Genomic DNA, 19,992 nt, shown 5'->3' with positions numbered 1-19,992 from the left:
GGGGGGGGAATGTGTGGAGGGGCGTGGGTGCAGGTGATGTGGGGGGGGAACCCAAACAAAAACTCAGTACTCATTTAAAAATAAAGTCTCTAACCATGATGCTTATCACAATAAAGGTTCACATTTGACTCTTTCAATTGGTCATTCTTTTCCAGCCCTATGCAATTCTTGAAAAGGGCAAACAGCTTCTGTTTTTTAAGAAGAGAACCTGCCTTGAACAAGTAACTGGCTTAGTATACAGTGGGAAACCAAAGGATACAAGAGATCTTGATATTAGAACAGCACAGTCCCACAGGACATTCAAACATTTAAGAAAACATGGTCTAGATCAGGGATGTCAAACATATGGCCCGTGGGCCAGACTCAGTTTGTGGGACCATTGTGTCCAGCACAGCAATAGTTTGGTGGGCTACCAGAAGTGCGCTGCCCCTGGGCTCCACACTTCTGCGTGCCCAACACTGCCAACTGGCCAGAGCTCCATGCCACCAGGCAGTGGCCTGGAGCTGCAGGTTAACAGCTGCATGATGCAACTCCATGCAGTCGAACACACTCAGCTCCATGCTGCTGGCCAGCACCAGTCAGCAGTGCCAGGGGTGTGCTGCTGCAAGGAGTCATGTTTGTGCAGCATGGAGCAGGGGGGCACGTGTCCATGGGGAGCAACGAGTATGCATTGGCTCATACTGCACAAACATGGCTCAACTCAGCTGCCTGGCCCAGACACACGCTGCCACCCAAATGCAGCCCTATGGATCCAGCCTGGGAGAAGCCCCTGTGGTCTGGATCTGGACTGGGACCCCAGGCAAGTATGATACCCCAGCTCTAGATGAAGTCACTATATGGTGGGTGCATAATTGGTTACCAAGCTGCATTCAGCAGTTTCCTGTCACAACTGGAGGGCATCTCAAGTGGGGCCCTTTTAAAGACATCTGTTCTGGGTCTGGTTTCATACATTATTTTTATTAATAATTTGGATGATGGAATGGGGAGCACATACTAATAAAATCTGTGGATGACAGCCAGTTGGGAGAGGTTGTAAGCACTTTGGACGACAGGATCAGCAATAAAAACAAACTTGATATGTTGCCTTTGGTAGAGCAAAAAAAGGGTCAAACTAGTTGTCAGCAAAGAACTTAGGCAAAATGTTATGGGGGGGAGGGGAAACTAACTATAAGGCTACTTGTTTCTGTGCTCAGCTGCCTATGTGACTTGTAAGAAGTCCTTCAACCAAGGTCCTTAAACAGGTGAAGCAAATAAACCTTGATTGTCAGTGATGGGTATTTCATCTTATCTTGATTCAGGGGAATTGAGTAGATGATCTCAAGGCTCTTCCAGTCCTCTTTTTCTATGATTCTGCAATTAGGGATCCTGATTACAAAGTCCCTGGTGAAGTTCAACATCAGGATGGCAAACAAAACTTTTTTTTAAAGTTCAGTTTTTTCCTCTCCCTTAAGGAGTCTCATAATTTTAAATTCATTTCATGGGGCATAGGGGTGGAATTCATGATCTTTAACATCTGTGGATGGCAATCCTGGAGGAAAAAAAAAAATCCAGTACAAAAATGAACCAAAGGCTTGTAAGATGATGCTACACACCTAATGATACTGAAAACAAACTTTTCTCAATACAATCAAAGGATATTAACAGGATGGGTACCCATAAATGCAGTTAAGTGGGTTTCCCCTCCAGATGCATACACACTTCACAACTGGTGACAGAAGACTGCCTACTAGAAAATGTAGATGGGGCTTTATCTACATAAGGAGGTTAACCTAATTGATTTTACTAACTAGATTGACTGAACTTTAGCTTAAATGGCTTTTTTGTTGGCTAAAGTGACATAAAAGCATCTAAATCAGGACAGCATCAACACAACAGCACTATCCCAATTTAGATGCTCTTATGTTGCTTTAGCTTAAATAGCTTCTTTACTTACTAAAGTTCAATCAACAGGAATGTCCACATCAGGGGGTTGGCACTGCTTTAAAATGAAGCCATTTTGTAAGCTTCCTTATTAAAATCAGTACTTAAAATCAGCTGTTTACCACAAGATATATTCATTTTCAGTTACCTGTTCCTCCTAATTCCCTTCACATTACACACCCACAAGCATTAGGTCACATTCACCAACATTTCTGCCACTCCCAACATGCAGAACAGTCGATGTTATATTTCAGCACCTATGAAGCAGATTTAGACATCGGTCAAGGTGTACATAGTAGCTAAAAGTTCTTGCTGGACATTTTTCATATGGAGCACTCATCTTTCCTGGCCAGGAGCAAATAACACACTGAAAAGTAAATACCACTGTGTGAACAACACATCTAGAAGATCTTAGGAAATGTGTCATGTAGTTTCAAATTGGCCTTTGTATGTGCTATTACCTACTATGCACCAAACGCATTTTTTTTTTAAACAAGAAAGCAAGTTTTCCATTTTAAACTAGTAACTTGGGCATTCCATTTGGTTTTGCAGTAATATCTACCTTGTTATTTTAATTGTTTGTAAAATAAAGAACTGTATATATGTATATATTCCTTTGTCCCTTTTGTTCCATTGAGGTTTTTTTGTCTAGAGTATGCAAGCAGGCCTTTCAGGCCATGAGCCCAGGCTTTGTCTTAGAGGCCCAGAGCTTCAGACCAACCTGTAGGGTCTTTACTGCCCCCCAATTTGTCACCTTCCCCAGAATAAATTTTTCTAAAAAGTCTATTTTAATTGTTTAAAGGGGGGGGGGGGGGGAAATCAGTAATAACAGTTAAAACAGATCTAAGTCACATTAAGCTCTGAAATGTACTACAAGATCCTGGCAGACAAGGTTCCTTGGGTGAATTTGATATCTTTTATTAGACCAACTAGATATCAAAAGATATCAAATTCACTCAAGGAACCCTGTCTGCCTATGTCCTTAGACCAACACGGCTACAACCTACACCCCTGCTACAAGATCCTGCACATTTTGGGAATCTCTACCAACCATTACACAAAAATAGAGGGGGCAAGGAATTTGCTGTTTCCACTCAAGCCATGTCTTACCTTTGCAGTATAAATAGAACAAAAGCCTTTCAGACAATGAATGGATTCAGTGCTGCAGGAATCCATGAATTTTTGCTACCTTTATATGGCAAGGAGGGGAGAGACTATAGAAAAATTCTTAATGCCTACTGTGTTTTTCACTTTCAGATGCTAGTTTTAACAAGTTGGGGCAGCAATTCTAGGGAAGAAAGCGCCCAGCACAAATTAAGAAGTGGCTCATGAGGTGAGGCCATGTGTCCAAGGGTGCTGATGACAGGATCCCCTGCTATTAGTACAGCCAGCAAGACTTCCGTTTCATTGCAGCAGCGCAGGTAGGGACACTAACTACCTTGACTGCTTTGGTCTTGTTGGTTTCTCTTATTTGAGTAGAACCAGCAGAATTACAGACAGCGTTATTTTCTTCAGAAGTGAGAGGAGGGAGAGAGATATTGGTCCACAGCACAGCTGAGGCAGCCTGTGCAAAGCATTACACAGAGTACTACAGCCTTCTTTACCCGAGGGTGTCCAGTCTAAGAGCCCATTTCCTCAGTGCCTTGCTTTCATAAAGTCAGCTGGGGCCTTGCAAAGGATGTACCAGGTACCATGACAGAATGGCAGCATTTCATACTCATTTATTCCCATGGGTGGAAGGGACAGTGCATGCCATGACACTTTAAATAAGAGCACAAGCCTGCTCCAGTGTCCTTGCCAAAAGGTCTTATCCACATCTATAGTTGAAGAGCAGGTGCCTGGATGACTGCTCTCTTCCATGCCAGGGGCGACTGCATTTCACTATTCACATAAGACACCTCAAGTGCTCAGGAAATCTTTGACTGCATAACGTCTGCATGTAATGCAATGTTTAAGTGATATCTTTGTGATAAGTTTAACTGATCCTATACCTCCAATGGCCTCACCTCCACACCATCCATTAAGACCTCTCCTGGGGACTCGCCATGTTCTCCACCTCCAAGTAGCTTTAAAATGGCTCTGTAATGCGAAAAAGAAGCCAAGTTCCCCGAGACAGATAACTGTTCCCTCCACTCCTAAACATAAATCTCCAGAGCCACCAGGGTCATAACTAAGGTGGGGCAAACAGGGCAACTTCCTTGGGGGCCAGCTTACATGGTGGTAAAAAAAAAAGTGGTTGCTGCCAGCAGCCATACGATTGCAACTGCATGGCTACCAGAAGTCGCCACTGCACCTGTGACCTGGGTGCCCAGCCACATCCCTATGCTACTGACAGCCACTCCCACACCAAACATGCTCCCATCTACAAACGAGAACAGAAAAGGTTCAATCTTATACTGGTCACCAGACACACTTAAGATCCTGCAGCTCAGACTTTCATGATTGAATAGTAACCTCCAAGCTTCCAGTGAGACAAACAACCAAGTGATCTTATTTAGTCCTGGAAGGTCCCGAGATATTTTTCATCACAACACTGTCAGTTAGGAAAGCTACTTTTAGGTAAACTGAATATGTTTAAAGCAAAGGAGTTCTCCTCCCCCTGCAGTTGTGCTTTTCTACTGATGCAGCCTGGCTCACAAATGGAGAGAGAATTCTTTGTCTGTTCCACATGCAAGACAACCCTCCTGCCACCCCAAGATAAATGCTTTACTATTTTGCCTACTACAGTATATTCGATATGGCATAAAGATTTTATCGGCCCTTATTTCTTGTGGCATAAATAGATATTTCCATGCACATTTTGTGTTGCAATCAGTTCTAATTGCTTCAGTATGATATTAATCCTCTATATGAGCCATTTGTCATCAGGATTATTAGCTAGGGATTTAACAGCAACTGCAGCAAACAATATAGAAACCATTACCAACTAAATCATTCCAGCCATAATTTTGTCAAGCCAGGCCTTAAAAACCTCCAAGGATGGAGATTCCATCACCTTTCTAGATAACCTGTTCCAGTGCTTCATCACCCTCCTACTTAGAAAGATTTTCCCTAATATCCAACCTAAACCTCCCTTGCTACAACTTGAGACTGTTGCTCCTTATTCTGTCATCTGCCACCACTGAGAACAGTCTAGCTCCATCCTCTTTGGAATCCCCCTTCAGGTAGTTAAAAGTCACTATCAAACCCCATTCAGTCTTCTCTTCTGCAGACTAAAAAATCCTAGTTCCCTCAGCCACTCCTCAGAAGTCATGTGCCGCAGCCCCCTAACCATTTTCATAGCCTTCTGCTGGACTCTCCAATTTGTTCACAACAGCTATATGTAAAAACTGCACCTTGCCTAGTGTGGATCCAGAGAGGGTGCAGCAGTGGCAATCACCGCCCCCCCGCTTTATGCTGTGATCTACAGTGAGCTCTCAGAGCTTACCATCATATCAACAGAGCTCCTACTAGGAGCTCTACATATGCAGCACACTCTATGAGCTTACTATTGTCTGATCAATGCAGCATCTGCGCAGAATCCCTGCTTTCAAGTAGCTTCAGACTGCAGCTGTTAGCTCTTCCCTTCCCAGTTCAGCAGCAAGGGAAAGAGCAGCAACACTCAGCATCTGCTTACATGAATCCTAGGGGCTGTACACTGTGGTTATTTACATTTTCCTTTCCTCTGCTACTGAATTCAAGGTGGGGGTGGGGAACACCAAATATCAGCAAGCTCTGGAGCCACTTGGAAGCAGGGACTCTTGGTATACCTCACGCTGGTGCTCACCACACATACAGAACTCTGGCAGGAGCTGCCCCGACATGCCAGTGAGCTCAGAGAGCTCATGGCATCCAGAATCATAGTGTGAGGGTTTGCAGCCACCTCCCCTTTGTCCGTGTGACGTGCAATGAAGTCTCTTCACTGCACATGTACCCCACTAGCATGGCTGTGCCCCTTTCCCTGCAAGGCTGGATCCACCCATGCATCTCATTAATACAACATGATGAAATTACAACATGCCTCATACATACAAGCTTTTAAAACATGAACAGTTTTATTTAAATAAATGGTTAAATTGGTCGCTGTTAAATTGACAACCTGAAAGTGGATTTGAAATTTTACTCCACAGCTTTACAACGGCTGTAAGACTTTAAGATGGGGCCAGTTTTAGAAATGTCAAGATCCAGAACCTTTGTTTTAAAACACTAATTTCAGGATATTTCACCATTTGACAGTTTTCAAAATGCCTGGCAGTCCAAGTATTTATGTTGTAATTTAACAAACTTTTGCAATACCAGAAAAAAAAAAATTGAAATATTCATGTGGAGAGCTACACTCAAAATGCTTTGAGTCTGACATTTGAAGGACTATCACCATATTAGTACTAATATTTGAATGCAGGGGTTCGGGTTTCCCAAGTTGAAAAGTACAAGTATCAAACTCAGCACAGAGCTAAAACACAAATGGATCATGCTGACCATTGCATAGACTCCGTATGTGAAGCTACGGGCACAGCACAGGGGCTTAACTCGAACCCAAAGAATAGCAATACCGGGTCTTGTATTCAGTGATGGCATTACTTTGAAAGCTTACTCTCTTTCTCGTAACATACCTGCAGGGGAAAGAACAGGATGGAGTACTTTGGGGAGCCTAATGGCAAAGAGAGAAGATCTCCAGATAAATAGATTCGCTCTATTAATTAAATATGCACAGAAGAGGTGTGAAATATCTGGAAATTTCTGTATCAATTTCATTTTTCAATGATACAGATGTTATAATGAATGTATTTTTTTTCCAAGATATTCTTTAACAACACTATATTCTACTAGAACTTTCCTTAGAAGATTTCTGCTTCCATGCAAGCCCCAAACTACCTGAGCATCTCAGTGCTTATCTCCTGCCAATAGCCATTTGGGATTCACAGAACAGACATTTCTACACCAAGCTCCCCATGGGACTTGCTGAGCAGGCCCTGACCAGATCAAGTCTCATACCTTCCGAGAACATCAAATTCAATACAAAATGCAGCAGTCATAGCCATTTTCAAAGACAGCAAGAGGCGGCTGTAATGCTGCCTACCCTACAAATACCCTAGGCTAACAATTAGGGCACTCTAGAAAATGGAAGGCCAGCATTAAATTTCACATTTCCCACCTTCTAGAGAAGGACCATCATCTAGCATGGGTAGGGGCACTCTATAAATCACTCCTGTTAAAGTCTGAAGCTGCCCTACCATAGACTAACATGGCAAATGCCCTCTCTCTACCATATAGCCAAGAAAAACACATTCACAAGCCCAGAAATTACGTCCATGGGCACAAACAAGAGCCTGATTCTGTAACACTACGATAAAGGCACTCGTTGGGAATGGAAAGCCTAGGTTGACATCCCCGCTCCATGGATTGTTTATGCATTTTACATCAGATGACCATTGGCCAAAATACACAAACAGTCTTAGCAGCCAAGACCAGAATATCCAAGCACCCAGGGATGCTTAGTGGCTAAGGTTTGAAGGAGGAAGAGGAAGAAGGCAGAGCAAGTGCTCAGGAGGCTGTAAAAGACGCATACCACAACCACTGGGCATTTTCACATGTTCTCTGGGGGTGGGGTGGGGGAGGTACTTTAATTAGAGCTGCAAGCCACTCTAATTAAAGCACTCGGTGTCTTGTGAATTCAGCATCCCATGCCTCAAAATGGTGACGAGGGCACTTTAACTAAAGCTTGTTGAACAACCTTATTTTGAACAGCCATCATTTTGAAGCATGGGGATGCTGATCCATGAGATGTGAAGGCTAGTGTGTCAGGATTTCTGGCACACCACTCTTCAGCAGTTCTTACTGGCTACCTCCAGCTATGTCCCACTCTGCAATCTGGCTATTCTGGGTCCCAACCAACTCTCCCCATGCACTACATACGGAATATAAGGTGCCAAACTAAGAGCACCAGATTCCCCAAACAGAGCCCATGTGCACAGAAGTTATGCACAGCGATGCTTAGCATCACCCTTCTAAAATTCCTTCACAGATCTTGCCCTTCTTGCTCTATAAAATATTAAATTATTCCTCAAAGCACATGTTTGATAGGGAAGAATTCTGCCCATTTAAGAGGCAAGGAAATGGGTGGCAAACTGCCGTATTTTAAAGTCACAATGTTGCAACAAGGGGGGGTGGGGAGTGAAAAGACAAGCACCATGAAGGAAAGATGGTCAACTGTTAGTGAATTTACATATTTACCCCAAATCCACCTCACCTACTCATAAGAAATGATGTAATTAATGACAAAAGAAAGGGAAGACATGATCTGGCTCTAGGATTGCCAATTCTGACTGCAGCTATTTCAGGAGATTTTTTTCCCCCCCAACATGACGTAAATATCATTAATTTCATTTTCTTAAAATATCCTATTAAAGTCTCACGGATTGCTTTCAATAGTCACCAGGATGTTGATGCTGATTCCAGTAGACTCCTAGCCAATCCAGGTGGGTTGGCAACCCCACCTGGCTCTATGCATTATTCAGGGGAAAAAACTTGTTGGACCAGAGGGCTGCAAGTCAGGTTCTTAAGACTGTCTCAAGAAGTTTAGGCAAGTTACTTAATGCTGTGCCTAAGGCCACAAAGCAAGTTTGCAATACAGCTGGGAACAGGTTATTTAACAATGGACCTAAAATAACTAATCTGTGCCAGGGGATAATACTTACTTACGTCATGGCTGATGGTAAGGGTCAATATCAGTTGAAGTACACTGAGATCTTTGACACTCTTATTGAGTGCCTTCTAACCAATCAGATACAAATATTTAAAGTCAACAAGAATTTTTATTCTCAAGGACTGATATATCTAAAAATGGTTAGATTGTTTCCTTCAAGGACAGCAAGTAAGTAAGGAAGAGTAATTTTCTTTTAAAAATCCAAGTACTGCTACCTCTCAGTGGCTATCAAAAAGACAAGTTAAACATTAATTGCTCTGCAGAGCTAAATATTATTCTAAACCATCCTGACCTCAATGATGGTAAATCAGCTCATACCCTCATTTGATTTTAGGAAAAAACATGAGTTCAGTTCTCTCCCACGTGTTAGTCATCTATGAATTACTTCCTCCAGGTCACTAATAGAATCTCACCTCAGCTTCAGTCTCTTACTCCGACTATGGGACAGACTATCACCTCGAGAATATAAAAGAGAGAAGATTTGACATTAGACAAATTCAGAACCTCCATTTAACTTGAAGTCCTTTTAATAGTTAAATTGGCTTCAGTACCCTCCTTCAGAACAAATCTTATACACTCATTAGTAAGGGAGTTTAATCTGAGGGGCAGGAAATTAATGTAATAGAAATTAACGTGAACAATTTGTAAGCTTCAGGATATGCAATGGAATTTTGTTATTTTTGGACTCAAGTTCGGTCACACCAATCTGATACCAAGAGCATAGAGAGATTAGAAACTCTTACAAAATATGAAGGTATAAGTCCATTGTCCTTCACAGCTAAAAGATATGTAATCAGCACTAGAACTGGGCAGGGGGAAAAAAGTTTATCGCAAAGGTTCTCTCAAATTTTTTTTTAATTAATTTTTTTCACTACATTCACATCCTTCATGGTCATACCTTTCTGAATTTTATTTACATAAATGTTCAAAGAGAGCAAGTCTGAAAGTCAGACAGAAGTTTGTTGAAGCTGAATTTGAAATCTACATGCAAATAGTTGCAAAATTCATGTGCATTCAACTAATCAGGAAACAAAACACTATGAAACTAATCTGTCCTGTAGCTGCCAAATGTTCCAGCTCATTATTAGTAATCCAACACATGGGACTAGAACAGACTTTCCAAGTCAAGTTCAGTCCCCTGCTTTCACAAGCAATCACGTCATAGTGCTATTCAAAACGCATCAAAACTTCATCTTAAAACTAGTTCTATAAAGCCTCCTGGAAGGTTATTCTAGAAACTAATTTATTGTGAAGAACCCACCTTCTTAGTTTCAGCCTAAATTTATTCATAGCCTGTTTACAGGGTTATTGGCTGTCACTGTATTGGTCTAAGGACATAGGCAGACAAGGTTCTTTGTGCAGATGTGATATCTTTTATTAGACCAACTAAATAGTTGGAAAAATTGTTCTTTGCAAGCTTTTGGGCACAAACATCCTCCTGCAGGCATATAGCGTTTCTGTCCAAAAGCTTGCAAAGAAAAAATTTCCCCCACCCTCCATTTAGCTGGTCTAATAAAAGACATTACACATCTGCACAAAGAACCTAATCTAGCCTGTTTACAGACTCTTTTTTCTTGTGCCAGCATTGTCCTTTAAGTTAAAGCATTCCTTTCCCTCCATTACGGATACACATAGAGACCACATATCACCATCTTCCCCTTTCTTTTTCTAGGCTGACCAAGGCAAACTGTTAGTATTCTCTTGTAAGACATCTTCATTCTCTTGATCATGATCATCCCAACAGCCCTTCTCTGCAATTGTTTCAATTTGAATTCATTGTTCTTGGACTTGGATACCCAGAACTGTACAAAGTATTCCATGCAAATTCTTTGCAGAGCCTGGTATTAATTATTTTTCTATCTGTAATGGAAATACCTTGCTCACCACATCCAAGCCACCACTTCAAATGACTGAGTTCCCAGGGATCAATTCACATATACCCAGGTCTTTCCCCTGCTCCATCTCATCCAACTGATAAGCTCTTAGCTCAGTGGTTCTCAACCTCTTCAGACTCCAGGGACTCTTCCATAACTGTTATGAATTAAATGGCACCCCATTTAAAAACAATGGATTTATTACAGGGCTTACCTCCTTGCAGAAGGGCAGGTGGGGTGGGGCAGGGGAAGCAGGGGGGACAGTCAGAGCAGCCTGGCAGGGAGAGCCTAAGCCTGCCCTTATCTGCTCACACCTTGCTTATCTCCGAGGCACCTTTCAAAAGAAATCCCACCCTGGCTGATAATCACCCTGTAGCTTATACCAGAAAGCTCTTGCTGTTGGTCACTGAAGACCTGATCTTGTACTTTGTAATATTAAATCATTCCATTTTATTACTCTAGACCTCTTGGTCTTCCAGGTTCTTCCGCAAGTAATCCAATCCTCTTCTGTATGAATGGATGCCTTCCAACTTTATGGCATCATTCAAGTTCATTAATATATTCTGAATTTCTGCAAAGGTCATTCAAGAAAATGTTAAGTAAGGTTTGGCCTCAGGATAGATCCTTGGGGGAACTACACTGAGAACCTCCCTCCAGACAAGCAGTTCACTAAAGGCTACCATTGCCATCTCTTTAGCCATTTCCTTACATTCCCTGTACTAATCATTTCTCATGTTCTATTGTATCCAAAGTTTTACTGAAATCCAGATTAGAGTCACTGCATTTCTAGTATTAAAAATGCAATTCTCTTCCTGCAGATGGATATCAGCTTAATCAGGCATGACCTACGTCTGGTATATCAACATTACTTTTTATCCATTTACTGTTTGTTCCCTGCCTTTAATTACACTTTCCTTCCAAATTTGACCAAAAGCTCTGCATAGTGATGAGATCAAACTAACGTGGTACATAGGTGCCTTGTGTCCAATTACCTCTTCACTGAACCTAGGCACTGTATTTGTTATTCTCCAGTCACAGAGACCTACCTCTACACTGATAGTCATTAATTTGTTAAGAAAATTAAAACACAGCAAAAGTCTATAAGAACAGGAAAGAAAAAATGGTGAATTCCAATACGACATCCATTTGAGGGAAATGTCATCGCACTTACACCATGCTACCAAAAACATAGATTATATCTGTCAAATAAGTCATATATTTATTCAACTTTGAGAAGAGAAGTTAAGCCTTTCTAGTAGGACATCAGGGTTTATGGGCAGGAAGCCAAAACAGAACATGGCCAAATTGTTCTTAGTATTTGTTAAGGGGTATTAGTTCTCTCAACTGAATTATTTCTGCCTCTGTGCAAGAGTATTATTGCATACAAAACTCAGGTGTATCCCGCTGCCATGCCATGGGAATGTCAGCCCCCAGCGCCCTCCACTAAGCAACTCATTTTTCAGGCAGAGGAGCACCACACTCTACCTACAACTCTGCTATCACTTCTTCCTATGCTCCTTCACTATTACACTCTCCCTGCTTTATTTCATGTTGTACCTAGAAGAGGAGGGCAGGAGCCTTAACTGCCAGCTGTACACCACTACAATTCCATAATAGCTCCCCAAGATTTCTGCACCATTTTGAGTTTTGACTTTCATTTGGTACTTAGGGTTTAAGACATGCTGTATAAGATTAATTTAAATTAAGCTCCCTCTGGGCAGCATGGCATCTACTTATAGTTTTTCAAACAACAGAATTTGGTGTCAGTGTAGCCTAGCAAACCATTGTCTAGAAAAGAAGGAAATTACATTTGATTTGTTGCTGATTGACAGATAACTACCTCTTCCTCAACTCCAAAAACCCAACCCCTCACACCTCAAGAAAAAAGCAAAACCATAAATTGGGTATAAAAACTTTATATACTGAACATCTTATTTAGAAGTGTTTGCATCTTCAGAACACTTATGCTTTGTGCTTATTATTAATATGAAGATTTCTCAATTAGCAGCTTTGGTTTAATTTAAAATCAGTATGGCAGCACCAACACTGTAACACTACCAATATGTCAGGAAAATTAAAATGTGCATCACCAGGTTAAGTAGAATTCTTTTAAAAACATAGCCAAAAATATTGGGCTACACTTGACTTAGTTCAGTAGTGGTGGCTAGAGCGGGGTGTAATACATACACATGCCATAAGGTCATTCATTTTCTGATTTTGAGCAGTGAGTTCTTATGTACACAATGACAAAAATGGAACCCTAAACATCATGATCTGCAAGCTAAATTTGTTAAAAACAAAAACCCTCAACATTACTGGCACTTGGCATCTCAAGCTATTTAAGCAGATGCCAACCTTCTAACTAGCTGGGCAAACTTGAGACGCTAAGCTTGCAGGCCACAGCCTTTTCTGATCTTCACAATGCATTCCCAGCTCTGAAGTGACAGCTTTACTTATTATCCCATAATGCCCTGCAACCTGACAGAGACAATCTTTAATGATATTAGAGAACACATGGGGCAAAACCGGGAAGAATCCAAACTAATCCTCCATAATTTGGAACCAGCAGACTGAGTGACATGCTTTCTTAAATTAGTAAAGGGAATCAGAACTCATGGTAGAGGTGATATCTTTATTAGACCAATTAGATTTTTCTAAAGATTTTTGCAAAAATCTAGTTGGTCTAATAGAAGATAGATATCACCTCTACCATGAGTTCTGATTCCCTTTGCCTCTAGAGTAAATACAGCTAAAACCTGGATACCTTATTAAAGTAATGCTCATAAAATTCACTCTTTCTTTTCCAGTAAACATGCGAGTTGGATCTGCTGAAGAGCAGATTAAGTGCCGATTATGAAGCCTGGGTTTACTTTAACAGAAGGTGCTGTCATGGAGTCGTGTCCCTAAATCCCAGTGAATAGATCACGTGGCTCAGAAATGATCATCATCTCGAAGGAGGTGGTGGTTGCCCTGCCCCTGTTATTGACACACACACCTCTCACTGTTCTGGCCCTTCAGCATTCACTTTGTAGCCAGCAAGAAAAGAACATCAGTCTCTGTCAGGGAGCACTCCAGTATCTGTTGACCTGCTCAGCCCACATAAAATTAAGAACATGGTTGTAAGCAGCTTTTGTTGATTAGATTAAAAAAAAAAAAAAAAAAAAAATCTGTCCACAAGCATCACTGGCTTTCAGCATAAATTAATCAAAGCCCTGCAGTTCAGATTATTCTGACTGTGCGACTTCATAAACTTTGTTCCCCAAAGCCACTTTGGGTAAACTATATAAGTTTACATGCTACTCCTCTGCAGGTGTGTTTTTTTGGGGGTTTTATTCAAAAAGCAAAACAAAACAAAAAACCCCCCGCACTTTCAAGGCAAGCTATATCGTTTTTATATCATGTACCAAAAACAGCCTGCAAATTGAAGAAATAACAAGGAATGAGAAAGAGGACAGAATGGATTAACTCTAAAGCTCTCTCAACACCTGACTGAGAAAATATATTCCTGTTATGCAGACTGTGAACTAGGTAAAACTGCCAATACAATTTACTGGGAAAATTCAAGAAGATCTGGGGGGCGTGGAGGAGAGGTTCTGCAAGAAAGACTTGGTAAATTGACACTGCTCCATGTCTTCAATAGAACAGGGTGTTTCCTCCCCTCACAGAAACATTCAGTGAAATTAGTGTACTAGTAAACAATCATTTTTTAACAACATACATATACATCCATGGTTAACCTTGAGCAATAGCATATCTGTCACTAAAAATGTAATTGCAACACACTGCTGCTATGTTGGGTTGAATGATGGTGGCTGCTTATCAGAAAATAAAATCTGACCAGCCATTTTTTTGCCAAGTCAGAGCAACAGCGAAAAAAAGGACTAACTTGCCACAGCTGTTCCACTGCATTTCTAAAAGGTAAATTGATGACAAGCCTCTATTGAAGATATGCAGCAACAGGCATCCACGCTGACTTTGTCCTTCACAGTTAGCAATGTGTTCCCATGGCCAGTTATTGGAAGGACCTGATCCAAATCTCACTGAACTCAAGCTTTGATTCAGACCTCTAGACCACTGGTTCTCAACCATCTTGGATTCAAGGCACCCCTTAGAAAAAAATGTCAGCTGTTAGTTTTCACTCAATATTCAAACGATAGAAAAAGAGAAATTCTTCTGTTGCAAAGACCTTAAAAAAGCCACAACAGGTCAGAATGTTTTTAAACACTATGGATTTCCATTTGGGTTTATACTGTGAATCATATTTACACACCTAACACTGCTACCATTGTGTAGCACCCCGTGGCACCCACAAAAGGTTATTGAGGCACCTCAGGGTGCTGCAGCACCCTGGTTGGGAATCACTGCTCTTGCTCCTTTAAGCAAGTGACTGCTGATAGTATGGAAGTTCACAAATAATAACACATTTTCCAGGATAACGTTTATAAAAATGAATGCAACAGCATGGAAGATAAAGCAGACCAGGCTTGCTTAGGGGAGCAATTCTGCCTCTGACTTCTTTGAAGGAAAAATCTCAGATCAGGCTCCTTAAATGCAATAATGCTTCCTGCCAACTGTTTGACCAAGTACTCTTCCTTTTATATTGGGAGACAAGATAAATTAATAATTAGTTGCAGCTTTATCATCTTAGATAGCATTAACTGTAGAAGTTAGATTTGGGAGTGTAATAACATCCCTCCTTTTTCAATTATTCAATACCTTCCTATCAACCTATAAGCATTTTAGAATATAACAGGAAATGCATTATTTGACCTTTTCTTCTTTTAAAAATGAACTTTTTTTCTAATCTAAAGAGCAACTGATGACAGTCCTGCAATCCAGAAGAGACCCGAGTTTTAGTGGTACAAGGCCTGTACAGTTCCCATTGAGCTTAGATGGAGGTGCGGGTGTCCAATGCCTTTCAAAATGAGGTCCCAGATGTGTTTGTCCTAGAAGCGACCTATACGCTGAATGCTAAGTATGCGCATGAAAGTTTCATTCGGTGCTTGCAGAAAGAATAAGTGGTTGCCTCGGTCGGGTTTTTAACAGAAGGCAACTTTTGAAAACCCCCCGCCCCACTTTCTCACTACACACACCCACCCACCTACCCACCCACTTGGACCGAGCCTCAGTTATCTTTCTGTACGCACACATACGTGTGTGTGCGCACGCGCACATAAAGGTGACTGAGGCTCAGTCTAAGGTGTGTATGTGTGCGCATGCAAAGTGACTGAGGCTCAGTCTGAAAGTTGCTCCTCTTTACACACAGACAGGCATGTAAGGGGAGCAACTAAGACTGAACGTGTCACCTTTCTGTTCACACCCCCCACCCCCACACCTTAGATGGAGCCTCAGTCATGTTTCTGTCCCCAGCTTATAGCTTCTCTTTTCCCGTGCCACACAAGAGGGATGCTCCTGGGAGCGCCTACGCCTACTGCTTCGTGACAGGCTTGAAGAGCCATCTCGGAGGTTTGGCAGCCCAGGCACAGACTCTAGCCCCAAGAGCTGAACCAGGCAAGTGCCATTTTACTTACCGGTCAGGAACACGCAACTCCTTCTCTCCCAGGGCTTATCCCTTGCTTGCCAGACCGGCTTAGTGCAGAGCAAGTATCATTTACAACTATTCCTATAAAAATGGCTTAGCCGAAAGCCCAGGAGGGGGCTCACGCATCACGGTACAACCGGCACGCACCTCGACGTGGAAAAAGAAAAGAAGCGCGCGGCAAAAGAAAGAAAGCACATTTCCCAGCGCTAACTTTCGAGCTGGAGGACGACACAGGCTTAGCGGAGGGTGTATCCAAAAAGCCCCAAACGCGGGGTCTCAAACGCGGAGGTCTCCAGTGCCACAGCCCTGCCCGGCAGGCAGGAGCAGAAGCAGGCCGGGGGCTAGGACACAAAGCAGGCACTCACCGGCTTGGGCATGGTGGCTGCGAGCAGGGGTAGGGGCCGGGGCCGGGGCGGCAGAAGGCGGCGGCAGCTGGTTGCTGGGCGCGGCGCGGCGCGGCACGGCACGGCACGGAGCGGGGCGAGGAAACGCTCGCAGCTCTTGGCTGCCCCGACAAGCACTCGCGGGCGGAGGCCCCGGCTGGCTCTTAAGGGCAGGGCCGGGGGAAGGGAAGCGGAGCGCGAGGGTGATTCATGCCCAGGCCCGGCCTTTCCTACCGCCCCACCTCGCCCCGGGTGCCGCAGCGTAGGGAGTGTGGTTGTGCGTGTTGTGCACGTCTGGAGGGAGTGCGGTGTGTGCTGCCCGTGTGTGGAGGGAGTGTGGCTGTGCACGTGTGCAGAGGGAGTGTGGTTGTGTGGGTGTGGAGGGAGTGTGGTAGGGGTTTAGGTTGTAGCCGTGTTGGTCTAAGGACATAGGCAGACAAGGTTCCTTGGGTGAATTTAATATCTTTTATTAGACCAACCCAAATGGTTGGAGAATAGTTATTAAGCAAGCTTTCGGGTTCAAAAACCCTTCGTCAGGCTCAGGAAGCTTCAGCAGTTGGTGTGTGCTCTTCCTGGAAGGAGTGTGGTGTGTGTTGTGTATGTGTGCGGAGGGGGGATGTGTGTGGCTGCAGGGCTGGAAAGGGGGCGGGCTGCGGCTGCTCAGGGCACTTGCTCCCGAGACCCTGCTTGTCTTCTGGAGCCACGAAATGGGCACCCAGGCATCTGCCCTAGCTGCACCTGCGGGCCCGGGCAGCACCCCTCCATGCTGATGTAGTCCTTGGTGTCCCCGCAGCCCAGCTTGGAGCCGCGCCTGTCCTCACAAGAGCAGGGATTCGCCAGCCCTGCCCCTGTCACACATTACATTTATTACACCGTCCACAGGTGATGCATGTAGATAGGCCACAGGGGCAAAGGAGCAATGGCACTGGGGGGGGGCGGGGGTCCTGCAATACATGTAAATGGGTCACAGGGTCAAAGGGGTGTTCACACCACGAACCAGGAAATTGTGCAATAAATGTAAAGGAGCCAAAGGACCAATCACACCGTGAAATGTGGACTCGCACATCATAAACGTAGGGGGCCAAAGAAGCCATTGCATCATGAAGTGGGGGATTGGGCAATAAATGTAGAGGGGCCAAAGGAACAATGACACCACAAACTGGGGAATCACGCAATAAATATAGAGGGGCCAAAGGAGTGATGGCACCATGACCTGGGGAATGGCGGAATACCTTTAGACCAGGCAGAGAGACAAAGCTATAAGGGACCTGCCACCTATTACATTTATCACGCTATGATGGATGAATCCCACAATATATGTAGAGGGGCCACAGGTGCAAAAGAGTGATCGCACCATGAACTAGAGAATGGTGAGATACCTTTAAACCAGCCACAGGTGCAAAGTTATAAGGCTCCTGCCTCACATTACATTTATTGTGCACCTCATGGTTATTCATGCAATAAATGTAGATAGGCTGCACATGCAAAGTAATGATCACACCAGGCAGAGGTGCTAAGTATGTGGGGGCCTAAGAACCCTGCCCCCCCTTGGGAAGAGGCTGTCACCTGAAATGTGTAAAACTTTCCACGTCCATCATCTTATCGCCCGACCCCTGGCAAAATAAAAGTTGTCACCTATGACACCAGGAACTGGTGAATGGCACAATACCTTTAGGTCAGTCAGAGGTGCAAAGTTTAGGCCTCTGTTACATGTTACATTTACTCAATGCACGGGTGAATCGCGCAATAAATGTAGACCAGCAACAGATGCAAACTAATGATCATACAATGAACTGGCGAATCATGCAATAAATGCAGACTAGCCATAGGTGCAAAGGTATAAGGCCCCTGCAACATGTTATATATATTATGCAACTAACTGGTGAATTATGCAATCAGTTTAGACTGGCTAAACAGGCAAAGTAATTAACACACAAAAATGACTATTCATCTATAAAAAGAGTCAACTAGCTGTAAGGTTAGTGCTTGAAGCTGTGTAATAATGTTATAGCTGGTTTCTATCCAGTTTTAGGAAGGCCCTAATCATCACATCATCAAAAGGACTATCCAACTTTAAAAAAGAGCCAACCAGCTATGAAATTAGTGCTTGAAAGTGTTTAACAAGTCTATAGCTGATTTCTATCCAGCTTTGATTTGAATGTATAGCAGGGCCCCTAAAGGCGCAATGGGCTGCCACCCAATGTTAGCACTAGGAGTTGTGCAACCAAAGCCCCTGCTACATGTTAGATATATCATACAATTCATCGTGCCATAAATTGACACTGGCCAAAGGTGGGCAAAGTATTTATCCCAGGATCAAAAGGACTATCCAACTATAAAAAGAGCTGACCAGTGAGTGCTTGAAAATATGTAGGGACTCTCTGGGCCCTGGTACATGTTCAAATTAAAAGCTGTCTAGAAACCAGCTATAGAATTGTTATAATTTTTAAGCACTAACTTTATAGCTGCTTGGCTCTTGTTACAGCGGGATAGTAATTTTTATTGGTGATAATTACTTTTCACAGTGTGGCTGGACTAAATTTATTGTGCGATTCACCAGTTAATTGAGAGATAATTACTTTGCATGTGTGGTCAGTCTAAATTTATTGCGCTATTTGCCAGCATCGATTGAGGACTGCTGCGCTGCAGGGTTTCAGCTTTGGTTTGAAGTGTGCCTTTTCACATTTAAAGGCCCAATTCTGATGTTTGTATTTATTTGCAGCCATTTCTGATTCTTGTGGGGATGTGGTATTTTGCCAAGATGTGCTTACTGAAGTCCCCCATGTCTTCCATCCTGACACTGGGCTGGTCCAAAGGGCAGAAGGCAGGTCCATGGGATACTGGATGCAGTAGTGTGACCAACTCTCACCTCTTTTACAATATCCCATGTCTTCCTTAAAGCTCCCACTCCAACTCTAAGAGACTTGATTACCAGGGATCCTGGTTTTCTCTGATTAAAAAAAATCCCCAATTTTCGGATTAAGAAAATGAACCCAAAATCCACATTTTTCCATGATCACAATGAAACACCGCTAATATATAGATAGGACACAGGAAGGAGCAAAAAATCAAGCTAAAAAAATGATTTGGGTCAAAAAGGCCAATCAAGTACTAGAGAGTAGATGGGAAAAGACAGTTGTAACAGTATGCAAAGAGACCACCAAGATGCCACCAAGCAATGATTGGAGCACCCCTGCCAGAGCAAAGGAAATGCCACCACATCTAAGATTTGAAAGACAGTGTATGAATGAAGTGTGGGTAAAATACAAGGGGCCAAATAAGGGACCGGTGGTATTTCACATTTATGTACCTTTCCTAAGGAAAGATCCTGAAGCACCACTGAAATGTACCCGTGGCCAGCAGACTGGGTAAGAGCAGAGGTGAGAATCTAGCTAAGTCCACCACAGAAACTCCAGCTCTTATGAAAAGGGCTGTGGGATCAACTATACACTGAAAGCAGGTAAGTTATTTGTGAATGAGGGTTGGATAGCCATAGCCATTCCAGTGTCCCCCTGTATACTGCAGGGACTATCCAGTTTCAGAGGGTTCAGGAATTATGTTTAGCATCTACATATTAAACAGTCACGC

At 43.0% G+C, this 19,992-nt stretch overlaps 1 protein-coding gene across 2 annotated transcripts in view; it reads right to left on the bottom strand.

Moving 5' to 3' along the window:
- Nucleotides 1–16,660, bottom strand: part of EZR (ezrin) — a 49,455-nt gene extending 32,795 nt beyond the window's left edge. For both annotated transcript variants that reach the window (XM_014519125.2, XM_025201990.1), the window contains exon 1: nucleotides 16,387–16,660. In XM_014519125.2, the coding sequence (XP_014374611.1) occupies nucleotides 16,387–16,398 (12 nt within the window). In that variant the 5' untranslated portion in view covers nucleotides 16,399–16,660. The remainder of the gene's footprint in view (nucleotides 1–16,386) is intronic.
- Nucleotides 16,661–19,992: the final 3,332 nt, after the last annotated feature.

This window comes from Alligator sinensis, unplaced genomic scaffold, assembly GCF_000455745.1.
Source record: "Alligator sinensis unplaced genomic scaffold, ASM45574v1 scaffold682_1, whole genome shotgun sequence".
In the NCBI taxonomy this organism is placed as follows: domain Eukaryota; kingdom Metazoa; phylum Chordata; order Crocodylia; family Alligatoridae; genus Alligator; species Alligator sinensis.
This window is presented reverse-complemented; position numbering and strand designations above follow the sequence as displayed.